This window comes from Micromesistius poutassou (genome assembly GCF_964030765.1).
Source record: "Micromesistius poutassou genome assembly, chromosome: 5".
In the NCBI taxonomy this organism is placed as follows: Eukaryota; Metazoa; Chordata; class Actinopteri; order Gadiformes; family Gadidae; genus Micromesistius; species Micromesistius poutassou.
In genome coordinates, this window is record NC_140275.1 from 19451759 (window position 1) to 19470409 (window position 18651).

Consider the following 18651-nt stretch of genomic DNA (forward strand, 5'->3'; position numbering starts at 1 on the left):
TAGCAATCAGGCCTCTGAGGGGACGTGGGGCAGGAGAGGGGCGGGATCTAGGACTGGCGAGGGAAGGGGGGAAAAAAATTAAGGAGGAAAACAAATAGGCCTACAACGCAGGATGTACCAAATCTAAACACCAATAACCCGTGTCAATAACCACACATGGCACAAAAAGACAACAGTCCCTCCCTCCCATGGCAGGCCATTAATAATAGCCAATTAACTAAAGATAATAATGTTGCACAAATCAAAACCGTGAGATAACAGTGGATTAGTTGCTTCTTCACATGGTGGAATACTAATACAGTTAAGTCTAAATTTAAAGGGGTGGTATTATGCCACCAGGTGTGAGATTAGCCATTGCAAGCAGTTTGAAAATCTGCCTCTTCCTGTGTTTGAGGGACATCACAAGTGGGCATGTCCACCTGATGTATGACGGATAGATGAGCAACATTTGCTACGGTCCACTGGGTAGGCTGGTAGACGCTGTAGACATAATAGAGAGTAGACGACGCATTGGCTGCTGGGCGCAAGAAATGCTGCCGCCATCTTGGACCGGTCATACTCCTGTTGCGTAGCAGCAGAAGACACTTATTAAAATAGCTGAATTTACTGCCCCTGTTTCTGCTTCTCTATCATATTTATAGTGTGTGATTTTCAAAATACCTATCATAGCCTACATCACATATCATAGGGTGACCAGACGTCCCCGTTTTGGTTGCCTGTCCCTGGCTGAAAAAACGACCTGTCCCCGTTGTTTTTGAAGACACATTAGGTTTTTCAATCAGATTGCTAGTCAAACTGGAAATTCCCCCTTTTTCTGGGATTATGTTCCCAGATTTGATTTATAGCATATATCAGAATATTCTATTACTGTTAAGGCACTATGAATTTTAAAACAAGCCGAGCCATGTGTCCTGTATCATGGCTACATGTATGACCCTTGCAGCAAAAGAACCCACGTGAAAATCAGTTTGGTATTCAGTGAGGTTTCATTAATTAAATGCGCTGACAGTTCATTGCACCTACCAAACGGATTACACGGTAGTAGTGTAGAGCGGTCGACCGGTCCAAGATGGCGGCCCCACGGCTCGTCAGCGCCAGTCGGCAGAAGCGGTCTACGGGTATACTGATCTATCCATCATACAGCTAGGTGGACACGTCCACTTTTGATCACTAAAACACAGAAAAGGGCAGATTTTCCATTGGTTTGTAATGGCTAATCTCACACACACCTGATGGCATACTTTTATATCTTTAACAGTATGCAATGCAATTATTAATCCCGTTTGGGTTAGGTTAGGTGTGGATGACCGCTGGTTTAAGCAGCCTCACCTGGCCGAGTCTGATTGGACTCTGGGGCTGGGTGAGGCTGCACACCTGTTGCACATCGAGTAATCAGTGTGCACGGGTTAAACCAGCCATCACCACACACACTCAGGGAGAGATCTCCTGCATGGTAGCATGGAGTGCAAGGTCATGCTCAACAAACCTTTAAATACAATATGTCGCTAATGTTTCATTAATAATAAACAGATTTGAAAACTATTACTATTATGGCAAAAGTTGGAATCCTATTACTCCACCTTTAGTTCTTTAGAAGCCTCTCAGGATGGCTTTCCAACAAACACGACTTGCCAGAGGTGCAAAAGGGAAGCAGTCTCCCATATTTATACACTCACTGCCCCCTGGGGTTCCAGGAATGGTGTTACATATCAATAAGCCTTTATTCATAGAAACGGTTTCACATGGGTTCTTCTTTGGATATAACACTGAATAGAAAGCAGGGATAAAAGCAAGCACATACAAATAGAACCAAAGAGACTTGGCATAAATGTCGCACAAGCCTAGTCATGGAATATCTGTGCAATATGTAGTAGTAGTAGTAGTAGTAGGGGTACTAGTAGTACCCCCCTACCCCTCTTACTCACTTATTTTATGTTGTACATCCTTGCCCTTAAAAATAGTTCTGGTGTAGCATGGTGTAGCATCGGATCCTAGCTATCTTTATTGTATACAGGGAATGGGGTAACCAAACAATTGTTAGTGCTTGGCACTTGGTTTTATGAACATCCTTACTGTACCGACAGCGATATATTGTTTCTCTTTCTTCTGACAAATGTACTTATTCTAAGTCCCTTTGGATAAAACCGTCTGCTAATGCCCTAAATGAAAATGTAAATGTTAATGTAGTAGTAGTAGTAGTAGTAGGAGTATCTAAAGCTCCTGTTATATCCGTGCTTCCCATCCATCCAGTTTTCTTCTCGAGCGCCTCCGTCAGAGCCTGGCCCATGGAGGGCACCGGTAGCGCCTGGCCTGTAGAGCCCACCCCTTCCTGCGCGGATCGCACGGTGGAGGCCAACACCAGCCAGGTGTTGGAGCTCCAGAACGGCTCCTCCACACACAGCTCCCAGTTCGTGGGGGTGGAGCTGCTGCAGTCCTTCAAGCCGCTCATCATCCCCTGCTACGCCCTGGTGGTCCTGGTGGGCGTCTTCGGCAACTACCTGCTCCTCTACGTCATCTGCCGCACCCGCAAGATGCACAACGCCACCAACTTCTTCATCGGCAACCTGGCCTTCTCGGACATGCTGATGTGCGCCACCTGCGTGCCCTTCACGCTGGCCTACGCCTTCAACCCGCGCGGCTGGGTGTTTGGGCGCTTCATGTGCTACCTGGTGTACCTCATCCAGCCGGTCACCGTGTACGTGTCCGTCTTCACCCTCACGGCCATCGGGGTGGACAGGTGAGCCCGGAGGACCTTCCACCTACCAAAGTCATCCACTGATGACAGTTTCTTCTGTGTTCTTAAGGATTAACAGATTATTAGAATGGGATGCTCTGATTCTAGTTTGTTCTTTGTATTGTGGGATCATTATTATCCTTATCATATTATCCTTACATCTTAGCATATAACCTTTGAAGCTTTATAGAAACATATTGGCATTTTGGTTATTTAATTAAGGACATCTGCCACTTACCACTAGCCTTCCCCCTAAACCCAAGGTTACCAGTTAATCAGTGACACTGCAGTCAGGTGTTTTGTTTTCTCGTGTTGCAGCCATCTGTGACAGACCTAGAAGCACGCTTAGCAACAACAACGTCGTTATTCTATCACGCTAAAGCAAATGAAATACTCCCATGAAGGGGCAACCCAGTAATTCCTAAACGGGAAACATGTGTCCTCTTTGCTTTGCAGATACTACGCCACAGTGCATCCCCTGAAGAAGCGGTTGTCCATCATGGCGTGCACCTACCTGCTCTGCGGCATGTGGCTGCTGTCCTGCGGGCTGGTGGCGCCGGCCGTGGCCCACACCTACCACGTGGAGTTCAAGCACGAGGGTTTCATCATCTGCGAGGAGTTCTGGATGGGCAAGAAGCGGGAGCGGCTGGCGTACGCCTACAGCACGCTCTTCGTCACCTACGTGCTCCCGCTGTCCGCCCTGTGCATCTCCTACCTCTGCATCTCCGTCAAGCTGCGCAACTGCGTGGTGCCGGGCCACCGGACTCAGAGCCAGGCCGAGGCCCAGCGGGTGCGCAAGCGCAAGACCTTCCGGCTGGTGAGCCTAGTGGTGGCGGCCTTCGGCTTCTGCTGGATGCCCATCAGCGTGTTCAACGTGCTGCGGGACATCGACATCGACCTGATAGACAAGCGCTACTTCTTGCTGATCCAGCTGCTGTGCCACCTGTGCGCCATGAGCTCGTCCTGCTGCAACCCCTTCCTGTACGCCTGGCTGCACGACCGCTTCCGCGCCGAGCTCCGCAAGATGTTCACCTGCCGCCACCGCATCGGCATCCCCGCCAACCACTGCGCCACGGCCAGCGTGGTCCTGTGAGGGGACGGGGTGGTCCTGATAGGGGGCGTGGTCCTGTGAGGGGACAGGGTGGTCCTGGGAGGGGCGTGGTCTTGTTAGGGGGGGCGTGGTCCTGTGAGGGGGGGCGTGGTCCTGTGAGGGGACGGGGTGGTCCTGATAGGGGGCGTGGTCCGGTGAGGGGGGGCGTGGTCCTGTGAGGGGACAGGGTGGTCCTGGGAGGGGCGTGGTCTTGTTAGGGGGCGTGGTCCTGTGAGGTCCTGGGAGGGGGGTGTGGTCCTGGGAGGGGGCGTGGTGCTGGATGGGGCATGGTGCTGGATGGGGCATGGTCCTGTGAGGGGGCGTGGTCCTGGGAGGTCCTGGGAGGGGGGTGTGGTCCTGCGAGGGATGTGGTGCTGGATGGGGCATGGTCCTGTGAGGGGGCGTGGTCCTGGGAGGTCCTGTGAGGTCCTGGGAGGCCGGGGTGGTCCTAGGAGGTCGGGGTGGTCCTGGGAGGTCCTGTGAGGTGCTGTGAGGGGGGCTTCGTCCTGGGAGGCCGGGGTGGTCCTGGGAGGGGCTGTGAGGGGAGTGTGGTCCTGGGAGGCCGGGGTGGTCCTGTGAGGTCCTGGGACGAGCAACCTTTCACCTTGCTTTGTTTGGCCTTTTAAGATTATTGATATTTATTCTGCGATAAAAAAGATTTCCGATGACCAAGATTGTGTTAGGGTAAAGGGCAGCTCAATCAGAGGCTTGAGGAGGCTTTAGTCATCCTTCTCCTTGTTTCTATTAAACGTTGTCGTCTTTGTATGTCGATGAAAGTGTATTCAATACAAAGTGATGCATAGTATGTTGACTCTTTGTGCAACTCTTTCTTCACTATATTTATGTACTAAGATTAAAATACATATACATTGCAATTATTATTCTCTTTGTCCAAATGTACGTTTATTTTCCAATTGCAACGTGATACATGTATCGCTATTTGGTATAAGAAACATTATTAGCATTATTCATAGCATATTATACCTGTTGCACAATGAGTATTCAGTGTGCATCATCCACACTACCACTGTTATACATACATACATTCAGGAGAATACAGAGTAAGTGACCAACAAATAACTGCAATATAAAAAAAAAATTAACGATACACATTACGTATCCATTTTACACATTTCTGGCTCTAGTGAGTAGAAATGTTATACTGGGTTATCATTATTAAGAATGAGGGCTGCAATTGCAATTCATCAATTATCATTTATTGTTCTATTTCTCACGGTTAACTAGAATTCCCCTGAAGCATGTGGGATCACATCTCGGTTTCCCTTAATATTCAATATTTTTCTTCCATTGCACAGACCAGCAGACATAAGGGCTTAAGGTCCTACAGCCAAGGGCAAACAATTGTCTCATAAATAGGAATTGAAAACAGGAAAAATAATTTGTATAACCCTGGAACATAATTGATCAGCGCAAGTTATAATCATTATGGTGGAGATACACAACCGTGTGAATAAATCCTTAAAGATGACTGAAACCTATCAAAGAGGTCTCATATTTTCAGCTACATACTTTCAGTTCCCAGAGAAATTGTTCATTGGAGTTTAAATTATTAAAAAGTACAGGTATGACCTTAACCTATTGCATTTATTACACAAGAGGTGTTTTGTCTGACATTTCGAAATACCGGATTTGTAGGAGACTGCAAAATAAAAAAAAGCTGCTTTTCACACAGACACTTTCAAGATGCATATATTCATTACAGTTTGATTTGTCATTAAAGGTACACAGAGGCCTGTACTCAACTAGGATCCACTTGTAAGGCAAGAGTAACACTTTATTTGAAGGCACAATCCAATATCAACATCACATCAACATACATTATTGTTAGTAATTATTGCTCTAACATTACAAAACAAAAGACAGTCACGTGATCACGTGTAATTTAGTGTGTTGGAGGTTACATTCAAAAGGCCTCGCTGGATATTAGTTTTTAGCAATACATAGAATAAACACGCCAATTCTTTTTCATTTGTCCAATTCTGTTTCTTTCCTTTCTTGGTATTTTTATTATAAATCTCCCATCAATATTTAGGACATACTGTGGCATGACTCATCGTTGCATAAATATATGTGCTTAGGAGTTGCATACATATTTTATAGTAGAAAAAATATAGTGTGCTGGAAGGGATTAAATAGCATTAGTGGACTGATAAAATGATTAACACAGGATCATATATATATATATTCATATCACATTAATGTCCATCGTACAAATCGTGAATAAAAGGCTGCCACTAGCAGCCTACCTTGTTATTGCTGACTTTCTGAATGACACCTATACTGCAGAGATAGGCACAGTGTTGTTCAAATTTGTAGAACAAAATGTAACAGATTAAAAAATTAAGAAACATGTGGAGAAGGTTCACAGATATTTGGTATAAGAAACTTGGACTTTGGTTAAGAAAAAAAAAAAGCCCAACAAAGCTATCCAAGAAATAAGACTAGGGCTGCATGGGTTCTTTACAGAGTGGGCCTTATGGCTCAGCATCATTCCCCTAACCAACAGTATTTACGGTACTACCATTGAGATCGCAGTTTTGTAGTGACGGATAATTATTCTTTGGACTGTGAAAAAGATATCAAGGGTCATGATTCTGATACAATGATAGAGCAATCTGAGCTACAACAAAAGCAATCTCCTGAGTCCATGGGAAGATCAAACAATAAGGCGTGTGGTGTTGAAATTGGCTACAGGATATCAGCGCAGTGAAGCCAGGGAACTGATCAGCTGTAATGACTGGTAGCTAAGAAGTCACCAAGGGGCTATAATGATTGCCATTCTCAGATGTGGCAAACAAAGCCAGAATGATTGTGGAAATCACTATTATCTATTATTGGAGTAAAATACACTGTAGCATTGGGTCCTAAACTAGAATATATTGTTGATCGTGGCGGAGTAATGACTCGTGATTATCCATTTGCTTAAAAAGCGTCCAGCCGTGTCAGACCGATATTACATCGTTGTCTGAACCTAGAGACTAAAGAAAGTGCACTTGCTCTAGGCGAATAAAGGTCCTTCATCGTAATAGATTGTGTTGCCAACAGGGAAACAGCGACCCCAGCACAGCGCAGCCAAAAGAGAAGGTCCCCCGGTTCTACGCTGGCTTGCCGGAGCTGATCCCCAGCAGGATGCTGGGCTTCTCGTCGATCACGCGGACCAGCAGGTTGTCGATGTACTCCTCCAGCTCCGCGATCTTGGCCTTCCTCTTGGTCAGCTCCAGCTGCTGCTTCACCACCAGTGTGATGAGCTCCTCCTGGGTGAGCTGGGTGTACGCTCCGGCGCCCTCCGCCGGGACCTCCGCCTGGGAGGGTGGAGAAAAGGTGAATTTCTAATTTAAGAAGAACGACGGCACAGCGTGGCTGAAGCACTTTATTCATACGGCCTTCCCGGTGGACGTCCACTGCAGCAGGATTATTTGCATTGTAAATCACCAAATGTTTTACACACGCGCGCACGCACACACACACACACACACACACACACACACACACACACACACACACACACACACACACACACACACACACACACACACACACACACACACACACACACACACACACACACACACGGGATGAACTATGAAAGGAGTTCCCTTCGAGTCATTCGTTGTTTGCATTAACAAATTAATGTTTAATGTGTGCAGCCGCTTCATATTAGCATTCCAAAGTGTGAGCATTTGCCGTCTGTTCTGTCAGAGCGACTCACGGGGCACGGCCCTTAGGGACTTTGGTGGGGCTGAATTATTACAAAGTAGCTGCCAACGTGTTTGGGAATAAGAACCCTTGACTCGGGGGAAGCCGACGGTACCTTGATCTGGGCGGCTTTGCTGTCAAGGATCCTGATTTCCTTCACAGCCGGGGAGCCAGAAGGGAACTGGTTTTCAGCAGAGCTCATGGGCTTCACAGGATGAGGCCTGTCAAAGAGATGGGGAATAAAATGAGAAAAGGAGCTTGAAAGAGATAAGACGACGGAGGGGGCTTTGACAACAGGACACAAACACAATATCATAGCGAGTGCAAGGAGAAAAAAATAAAATAATAATAATAAATATAGTTGCAAGCAACCATGAAGGGGTCCTACTGTATGACCGTATGACCGACAGTATGACCGCATGACCGACAGTATGACCGTATGACCGACAGTATGACAGTATGACCGACAGTATGACAGTATGACAGTAGACTGCCAAGGGCAGATTAGAGTATATTTTGAGAAATAGAGATCTTTCGTACATGGAGGTATGGTGAGCTTGGTCGGTATGGTAATATGGCATTGGTATGCCTTAAAAACTGGTTTACTGGCAGTTAACATATCAAAACAATCACCAACAATGTTTCTAAAGCCTACGGTGTCAAAATCCAGTATCTGAGTATCCCTTTAAGGCCCAGCCTGCATTGTAGAGAGGCCATGGTTCAGAAGGGAGAACGTCAAACAAATGTTTTTTGGTTGTTTTTTCAGATATAGTCTTCAAATTTGGCATGAGTATACTATGGAATCTCCTCTTAATAGCCACATTCAACAGCTGAGACTACGTGTTTTGGATGCAATGTTAGAGCTGTATACATATGCATGTATTTCACTTTAAAATGCATATCTCTGCCGTCTTTTGCCTTATTGCTATGAATTAAACACCATACAGTCCCACATTGACCTGGTACATGTGAGCCAAGTTTGCAGCTTTTCCCACTTTCGGCACCAAAGGAGTTAATGTGTGGGTGTTTGGTCAACGAAATACTAACGAATACAATAGGGTTACTACGGTTTGTAGGACCCCTAATAATAATAAGTTTCAAAGATTAAAAGACTGCTTTCTCTTCTCTTCCCAACAAACCCAAAACGCAATAAACCATCACCTCGACAGACCAGCCCAGAAATAAATCCATTGTGAATGAGCACATTCACAAAAGAGAAAATTCAAACAAACGTCAAATCAACCAGCCAATCAGGCCTCGTCAGCTGACCATGACCGTGCCATGTCCTCCAAAGGGACAATTTGATGCCCATCTCACCTGCGTAAAGCTGAGGCTGGCCCGCCAACACTGACACTCTGTGCACCAGCAGGCTGACCCTCTGAGGGCGAGACCCAGGCTCGCGAGAGATTCCTCGCCCCAGATGGCCCTTCTGCCTCGAACCCAGACTCATCCGCAGCCAGCCTGTGGGGCTCCGAAGATCCGAAGGAATCTCCAGCAAACGGGTCCGTCCCGAACGGGTCTTCCGCAAGAGGATTCTCAGTCCATTCTGCTCTGTGTGAGGCAAGCGGAGCGGTCATCCCAGGCTCTCTGGACGGGAGAGGTTCCACAGCAGTGGTTATGCTGGTGTCCTCATGAAACGGGGGCTCCTGTTTGACATTTACGCTTCTGGATGGCGGGAGAGATGCAGGCGTCACTTTACTTCTCTGGGAAAGCCGGTTTTTTAAAGAAGGATTTGGTTGATTCAAGTCCATGAATTTTCTTTCAAACTGCTGATGAGTTTTTTCAGAGTCACCTCCATAAAATCTGTCAAAGGGATCACTGAGATTTTCTGCTGCAAAAAGTTGATCAAAATCATCTGCCGTCATGCCCTTATCCTCCAGTTTGGCCTCTTCCTGTACCTTGCCTGTAAAAAGCCGATCTGCAGGTGCGTTTTGCTCTGATTTCACCCAAGAATCTTTTGATACAAGCTCTCTTCTGAGGAATGCCTCGTCCTCCCTCAGCTTCTTATCCATTTTGTTGGATAACGGATTGTTGCTTTTCACAGAATCTGTCGCTCGCACATCTGCTTGCTTTTCTCCTTCCCTGCTAACCACCTTTTGCCTGGGCCTGGCGGTGGGCATCTCTTTGACGGCCTGCTCTGTCTTTAAATCCCGACCCGCTTGGCTAGGTGTATTGGGCACCACCGGGGGCTGAAGATTTCGCCTTTCAATAGCAACTGCTGACACTTCTTTCCCCACACCCTCCCTCTCTCTTCCTGAGAGGACTTCTCTGATTGGTGTTTGAGTGCCAACAAACCCTGGCAGAGCAGACACGTTTGGCCTCTGTCCAGCCGTAGGGGCGTGTGCAGCGCTCTGCCTTTGTTTTGGACTGTAGTCTACGGTGGGTCTTTGGATTGGAGCTGCGTCGGGTATGGGCGGGGGAGGCGTCTTCTTGGAGGAAACGGGTTTAGCTTCATGAACCGGAGGTTGAGGGACGCAGTCGGCCGGTCTCTGCCCTTCGCCGTCGCTCCGCCTGGTCCGAGAAGGCGGTCTGTGCTGCCGACCCGGTCTCTGCTCCTCCGGACCGTCCACGCTCATCTCTTCACTGAGGAAGCGCTCGGGCTTATCCCTGGTCTTCTGATGGACCTCCGCGATGAGGTGATCCCATCGCGTCTGCCCTTGCACCCCGTGCCTCTTCTGGGGGAACAGCGTCTCATAGTCCGGGAGGGGAAGCGTCGGTCTACTGCCCTGCGCTGATCCGTCAGACTCGACGTAGGCTGGGTTCTCGATGGCTCCGACCCGCCCCTCTGAGGCAGACCAGGACCTGGGGGACCTCTCCATCTGGGAGCGGGATTCAGCGGGCGTGACGTAGGTGGGGGCCACCAGGGCTCTCCTCTTCGTCTCTGACATGGTGGACGGCGGTCCTCCTCATTGAATGGTGCAGACTCAGCAGAGCGAACGGGCCAGTGATGTCAGACAGGCTGCTGGAGAAGGTGGGTTCAGAGGTATGGAGAAGAAGAGCAAGGCTCAGGAGTTCAAGCAATCTGGCAAAAAAAGTCTAAACTAAATCCTGACGTTCAGTGTGACCAATAAATGAGTAAACATGTGGCACTCCTGTCTCATGTTACTACCCATCAACAATGTCTCTCTATAAGAATAATGATCCTTCAACATGCTAATTGACTGTGAGCTTGAATGGAATTGGAAGATAAAACAACTTGTAAATGAGCCAAGAATAATTATTGTAGACTTTGTACTATTTTGAAGCAGATTAAAGTCATTCAAGGCTCTCTTCACCTTATGGTAAAACATCCAAAACAATTAGTTTGTACAATTTAAACTCCAAAACCAACTAGGTTTCTTTCTTAAACAATGTAACAATTTAATAAAATCTTCCAAGACAATACATGCTTCTTTTTCTAGATTGTGTGTTGTGCACTTGGCCTTGGTTTTATAATTCAAATTTCAAATTTCACCAAACAAAATAATTCAAATCAACCAAAAACCTTTCTTGGTTGATTTTATCTGAAACATCTGGACTGCATGCAAGAGAATCGAAATATCTAGCACATACAACTATCAATTCCTCCAATAATCTAGTTGTAATACATTAGCAATGTCAACCACAACACCTTTAGCTTGTTGCTCAAGACTCTTTGTCACAAGACGGATAACCTTCAAATCTTATAAAACCTTATCCAGCACAACCCATACAGCAACATTACTAGAGCAGATATAACATAATCACAATGGAAAAAACACACAACTCTTACCATGATAGTCCAATGGAAAGGAATGGTCTCCAAAGAACTAGACCCTAACCCTTGAATGTTCACACACACTGTAAGTCCAGTGAGAAGAGGCCAAAACCTGTTGCACTCCATACCAGCAGATGTCACACCCAGTTCCAGCAGAAACCAATCGGCACAGCGGCCAAACCGGATGAACAGGTTGGACAACATGTACTGTAGCAAGGTGATCACAAAGTACGTAACAGAAAACAACAACCAACAACCTCTCTCTCGTTCTCTATCGCTCGCTCTCTCGCTCTCGTTCTCTCTCGCTCTCTCTCAAAATGTTAATTTGCATATCACATGGTGCTTGACTTCCTCATGTAGTTGATCCAGTAAATGCAAATTAAAAATCATCACTACAGCAGACCAGCAATGAAACTCAGAGCCAAATTAATGCTAAATATGATATCTATGTATACAAGTGTATATATATATATATATATATATATTTTTTTTTTAGAACTAAGCTACTTTAGAAGTTCTAGCTATAGAAGTTTCTATATCCTCATAAAATCCACCAAAAGTAACTAACCCTTGACTCAAGCTGTGAACAATGGTATCGATTGTTGATCCCAGCCAAACAAGAAGAGAACAAGAAGAGAATGGAACCCACCTTGGCTTCACCGCAGAGACCTTGGCGGTGCGGTTGAGGAAGACCCCCGCCGAGAGGGTCTGGGGGCTGCGGACCGTCTTCAGTGGGGGGGCTTCTTCAAAGGGGTTCTGGGCCTCTGGGCTGAGGGAGATCTCTTCAAAGGGGTTGCTGGTCTGGGAGGCACGGAGCTCCAGACCTCGTGCGGCCTGGCGAGGGGCTGCCACAGGCTCCTCTCTCTCCGGCTGAGCCTCCTCCTTCTTCTCCTCCTTCCTCCGGCTGATACCGAACAGAGTGGAGAGCCTCTCGCTCATGGACGCCTCGTCCTGCCGCTTCTTCTCCTCCGCCTTCTGCGCCTCCTCCCGGCGACTCTCCTCCTCGATGGCCTGCAGCATCCGGCGTTCCTCGCCTCTCTGCCTTTCCTCGCCTCTCTGCCTTTCCTCCTCGTCCACGATTTTCTTCCTCCTCCTCGCCTCCTCCTCCTCCAACAAGCGCTGGCGCCTCTCCTGCTCCTCCCGGTATCTCCGCTGCTCCTCCAGCTCCTGCAGCCTCCTGCCCTCGGCCTGCCGATGCCCTCGCTCCTCCTCCTCCTCCGCTTGCCTCAGGTCCTCTGTTCTGCGTCTCTCGGCTGCCTGCCGTCTCTCCTCCTCCTCCTGCTGCTCCTCCTGCTCGTGGCGGTTGCGTTGCTCCAGGACGTCCTCCTGCCTGGAGGACGCGGCCGACGAGCCCTTGATGGACTCCATGGAGTACTGGGAGTTGAGCGTGTGGAAGTCCTCTACGGAGCCCTGGCCGGAGCTGTTCAGGCTGAGGGTGGAGCCCGTCTTGGGCTCCACCTCCTCGGCGTACACGTGGCTGCCGTTGATGCACACGCTGTTGACGTCGCTGGCGCTCTGCTTGTGCCGGCCCAGCAGGGAGAAGGGCCCCTGGGAGGCCTTGCTGTCGTTGCTAGCCGTGCGCTTGTGGCCCAGGAACTTGAATTTCTTCTTCACTGCGGGAGGAGAGCACACAGGAGCAGGACATGTCATTGTGTACACAGCAAACAACAGGTGAGCAGACGCGGGATGCGAGCGTCAGAGAGGAGGCAGAGCGGGAGCTTACCATCAGGGGAGTCCACGTTGAGGCCGGAGGAGCGGCTCCCGCTCAGAGAGGAGTCCTTGGACGCCTGGCTGCCCAGGGTGGACATGGACTGGGAGATGTTCTTGTGCAGGTTTGATTTGGGAGCAAAGAGTTTCTGGAGCTTGGACTTCTTCTTGGCCCCCGGGAACTGGTTGAGGGACTGGGCGTCGGCCTCTCCCTCGCTGTCCGACACGATGCTGCTGACGTGCGGCACGATGGCGGAGGCCGAGTCGGAGAAGCCGTCCCTCTTCTTGCCGCGGACCTTGTCCTTGATCTTGGAGATGCGGGAGCGGGGCTTGTCCTGCATGGAGAGGTCAAACATGCTGGCGGACATGTTGTTCCTCAGGAACTGGATGTCCAGCAGGACCTCTCCGCGGGCCTTGTCATCCTTGCCAGATTTATCCAAGAGCGGGAACCAGCTGGAACAGAACAGAGACAATGGATTAGTTTTAAAATGTGTATCATTATAATATCAATATTCCTAAACATATTTATCTATTGACGCACACAATGCAGTGAATACTGATTGTGGTCTCATCTTTACAAAATGAATAATGTTCAGTACATAATAGAGAAATACACATTATTTTCCCCATCAACTTATCTGAAGGTCCCCTTGTTATTAATGGGGTATAAATAATAAAAAGTATATATTAAAATAAGCCCAGGGGGCAGCACTTGGCTACAAATAGCATACACACGCACACAAGTCTGCTTGACAGCTTTTCAAATACCACAGCATCGCTCAATTATTGGGAGGAGTAATGTAAGTGCTCTGCAAAGTGCTGATCATAACAGCCACCATCACCATTTAAGGAACAAGGATGTGTCAAAGTTGCAATTAGTTCCTGTTGCGATAATGTGCTACATTATTGTGTCAAATATGACACAACGTAACAATTCCACATTCATGTTCTTGATTCAGCGGTTACTTTTGCACTAAATCCTAGGAGACAAACATCTAGTTGACAGGCTGGATGAGAAACTTTCCCTTCCACGGATGAGGTCAAAGGTTAGAACTCACAAAGGTTAGAGTTAGAGTAGAGGAGCAAAGTCATGCTAAGAAATAAACAGTGAATTGCCACTGCATTCTCCATACACAGAGAGCAGTGCCTTAGTTTTGCACTGCACAGATAATGTCATGCAGGTTGAAATAGCAGGAAAAAAAGTTCTGTAGATGATTAATACAAACAGGAAACATTACTTTAACATTACACATAACAAACGTGGTACACATGGGGGAGAGCTGCTGGAAGAGATGAGGGCAGGCCTCACAATAAAGGCTGCGCGAAGCCCAACTCAGATGGACATTCTTTATCTCTTCTCATAATAACGCTGCAGGCCAACAACAACAGCTTGTATTGCTCGTGCTAACACTGACACCACTTACAGAGCCTTGGCTGAGCCTGGACCCGGCACAAGAAAACTAATAAACCCTTAATCTAGGCCTGGGCAATAAAACAATAAATGATCGTATCGTGATAGACTTTTGATCAATATAAATATAAAACATGTTCAATATCGATAAGAGACTGGACCACCAAATCTAGCAGCTGGGTTTGTAACACAAACATGGTTCCATACTTATTTGCAATATTTGAGTGTTTTTCATTGTTGTATTGACATTGTATTTATCAATGAAGAACAGTGGATGGTCATATTAAGTGTTAAACAGAAGTGTTTAAATCTAGCATGGTAATTCCTATTCTTTTTAGGTCATTAAAATGATCAATAGTTATCGATATCGATCAATATTATCAAGTTATATCGTGATATGTCTTTCAGCCATATCGCCCAGGGCTAGCTTAATCCTCCAACTCTTCACCTCCTCTGAGGTCTCCCTGTGTTCTAGTGGACAGGGAACAGCAATATAAACCCTACAGTTCAACATGAGGCCAATGTATTCAGCCCATTTTAAGTAGTATCCACTTGAACTCAATGTCGTACATTCAATAGAAACCATTAAATTACCATATCCCATACCATCCCTATTGAGTCAAATTCAAGGCATTTATTTCCAAATATTACCTATGTATGGTTTTATTTTGTTTGGCCTCGCTAAAACCTATTCATGAATAATTATTAGAACCTAATACATAATCAAACAAATAACACATTGATTGGTCCTTTAAATGGATCAACAGTAGCTATAGTTTATGTTCCTTGGGGGAGGCAAAGTATTAACTAAACATTGGATCATTTGCCCAAAGCAAATTGGACCACAGGCACCAGAAAAAGGCTTACAATTCTGGAAGGGTTATCCTGAAACATTGGCTCAACTCTGAATCCATGATTGGTTTCGGCCAAACCAGTCTGGCTCCGCACCAAATTATAAATCATCACCGGGCCCGATAATAACTGACCTTCTACCCAAATTACCGACCTAAATGTGTTCATTTTGTAGGAAAAGGACGAGAGGAAAATGTGAATGGCTGCTTGACTGAGTCTCCCTGTCCTCTGACTCAAATAAGGGTCTATATACAGCACGACACAAAACATGAAACATGAAACTGCAACAGCAAAGGCAATCGTTTCAACCGATGAGTGAATGGTAGCCTCTACTGGAACACGCCACAGCATTTGCTCATATGATCTCATCTCGTCTATTGTGGATATCTCCAGCAGCATTGTGTTGGTGAGGACAAAGGGGCATGTGCTGTGGCAGAAAGACCTTCTACTCGCTTACACAACATCACCACATCAGGGAACACAATGCTGCCCGTTTCTTGGGAGACAAAAACACAACAGCAACACATAATACCCTTTGGCTTCAGCAGTACTAGAGGGGAAGAGAGCGAGAGAGACTACTGATAGCGAGGTGAACCCAGAGCGAAGGAAAATGTATACAGCAGGGTGAACCTTCGTCACAGATCTGTAAAAATGCCCCGAGTAAACACCAGATAAGAGCTAGCTTATGATTCACAGGTGATGAGGTAATGGCCCGCGCTGGGCAGGGATTTGAAGGACTGTCCCCCGGCTGATAATGGGCCTCACACACAGGGTAGATAATGTAACCTGTTCTCACACCCCAACGCTGTGTTCGTCACACCGTTCCTGGGTTTGTTTCTTTGTAGGTTTGGCAGCAGGCAAGATTCAATGACATGAATGTGTGGATCCAACCAACGTCAGAGCTTAGAGTAATTTCAGATGATCATGACTCTGTCGCCCGTCTCATGTGAATGCCCTGACGGGATCATGTGGGACCCGATTTGTTGGGTGGGAGGGGTAAGGAAAAAGTGAGACACTAAAAATAAGTGTTCTTTTCAAAAAGGACTATCTTTGTAAAGTACTTTTCAAAGAAGAAAAAAAGGATACAATTACGATTATCTTTCATATTCCACACTATTGAATTGGTTGGAGATGCCTCTTAAGATTACAGTAGCTCCCATCCCCTGCAGATCAGAGAGTGAGTGAGTGTGTGTATAAAGGGATTTAATTGGCCAGATTGTTATCTGAGTGCTAATGTTTCGTCTCCGACTGTGAGGCTGCCAGGCTCCAGCTTCGCACGCATGTTTCTGTCAGACTGCTTGGAAATCTACCCGGTCTGAGATTGGCTCTTCTGGGGTTCAGCCTGCCCATAAACGACCATGTGTAAAAAGCCCCGGGAGCATTTACATACACCGGTAATTAATACACGTTAAAATGGTAATGAGACAATCTGAATGTCAGGGTTCGTTTTAATTATTTTGCCCAACAAAAATCAGCAATTCAAAAAGGACTAGAAAGGACATGTACCTACCATGTTACAATGTCCATAATATCGACACCTAAAAAAACATCCAGCTCCATATTTACCTCAAAGGGTTCTATTGTTTCAGCTTAAAAGACTATCAAATAAAGTTTACAGCAAAACAATTACAGACAGTTATGTATATACTTTTATTGTATATTTATCATTTAAAAATTGTACTATCATAATACAAATCACTTATTAGTTATTCACAGAGTATCTGTGGATACCTATTGTTATTGTCACATTGAATTAGGTAGTGCTTCTTGTTTTCATCATGTCTGGCCTACGGCTGGCTAGAAGGAGAGTAAAGATAATATTCTATATTGACTCTAATCAGTCATCCACTACCCCCCTGGCCTCAGGACTCACACGACCCTCATGTCAACAGTGGGGGTCCTGACTTCCTGGCTGCATGCAATGCAAGTATATCAGCAGATGATGGACATGAACCTACGGGACTAACCTTATCTAATGAAGCACAGAACGTTATGATCACAAATCCAAGGAAACTATAAAACCTCAGATCAAACTTCATCCACAGCCACCGTCCGTCCTCCAACATAAACGCAGGCCTGGAAGCGTTTCTGAAACGGGGGGGAAGACAACAACCACTCACTCGGTCTTCTTGCTGAGCTTCTGGTCCTGGAGGTTGAGGAGGTTGATGACGGCCTGGCCCAGGAACTTGTCCAGGCCCACCTGGGCCCGGTGCATCACGATGACGTTCAGCCGGCACCTCTCCGCGTTGTTTGGGTGGAACAGGGGCAGCTCGAAGGAAGCCTCCTCCTTCCACACCGGAGCGATGCACTTCTCGTCCACCGAGGTGGAGAACTTGTCTTTGGCCACTTGGATGATGGCGTAGGCATCGTTGGTCCCGTTCTTGCCCTTAGTGCGCAGATTGCGAGCCTGGTGCACCGTGACCTGGACACTGGTGGGGTAGAACTGGTGGCTCTGGTCTGCCAGCGACATGCTGAAGCTCTCTGAAGCTCTGACTGAGTGACTCCGACCCGCGGAAGGTTGTTTGGTTCTTTTCGGACCAGGAAGCTGAGGTCTTATTACCTCCAGGCAGGGCTCGGCGTCCTACCCTTACCGCCTCCTTGTCACACACAGAGCTAGTAAAAGGGTTTACAAGCACGTCGCATATATAATTGTTTCACTGCTACGACGCGACCAGCGCCTAAACACACTAACTTAAACGGGTATTGATGTTTTTACGACCAGCGCAGAATCGCGTATCGCTTCCCTGTCGAGATAAATCGTACCCTCCCACAATCCAGCCGTCCCTGCACCTGATTGGCTGAAGTACTCGTCAGTCTCTCCGTGCGCTACGTTGCGCAGTAATAAATAAATCATCAGTGTTGGATACTGCGCAGGAGCAGAGGCTGAGAACAGATCGGGTATCGGTGTACCTGTCCAGGTGGAGGCCACATTGTGTCCTTCTTTTTGTCTCCCAATTGCACATCCGTATTTGTAAGCTGTAGTAGATTTGACAAAACGGTCACAATAGCTCATGTGATATAAAATAAAAAATATATAAATAAAATTATACTGAGTAATAGTATGATGACATGACCACTGAAATAAACGATATTGATTATTTGAGGTAATAGCGACGTTGGTCCTGAGTGCGAATAACTTAGGCTAAGTAGTAGGCTACTCTAGGCTACTCGACGTTTAATTATGGCATGGACAAATCAATTAGCTCTCCATTCCATGAATTATGAATTATGTATTAGGCCCACTATCTAAGTGATCTTACGGCTCTGTAGTTTAGGTCACAAAGTACACAATAAGGCCTTAGGGCATAGCTCCCTAGACCTATCCCTGTAACAGTTAAAGCTTGAATAAATAGTTAATGGTGTTTAACACATTTTTTGTCAATGTAATGGTTTAAATAAAATGG

The 18651-nt window shown here is 46.7% G+C and overlaps 2 protein-coding genes across 2 annotated transcripts; one reads left to right on the forward strand and one right to left on the reverse strand.

Moving 5' to 3' along the window:
- Positions 1-2285: 2285 nt before the first annotated feature.
- prlhr2a (prolactin releasing hormone receptor 2a) lies at positions 2286-3827 on the forward strand (the record flags this gene model as incomplete). Its single annotated transcript, XM_084468365.1, has 2 exons — positions 2286-2737; positions 3191-3827. 2 exons carry the CDS (start codon positions 2286-2288, stop codon positions 3825-3827), a joined length of 1089 nt encoding a protein of 362 aa, XP_084324491.1.
- Positions 3828-5593: 1766 nt separating this feature from the next.
- On the reverse strand, positions 5594-17988 carry rab11fip1a (RAB11 family interacting protein 1 (class I) a). The gene is made up of 5 exons (XM_084468273.1): positions 17368-17988; positions 13001-13437; positions 11927-12890; positions 7657-7762; positions 5594-7147 (listed from the first exon to the last, which is right to left on the reverse strand). The coding sequence occupies exons 1-5, from the start codon at positions 17715-17717 to the stop codon at positions 6941-6943; spliced, it is 2064 nt and encodes a 687-aa protein (XP_084324399.1). The 5' UTR covers positions 17718-17988; the 3' UTR covers positions 5594-6940.
- Between the last annotated feature and the right edge of the window lie 663 nt (positions 17989-18651).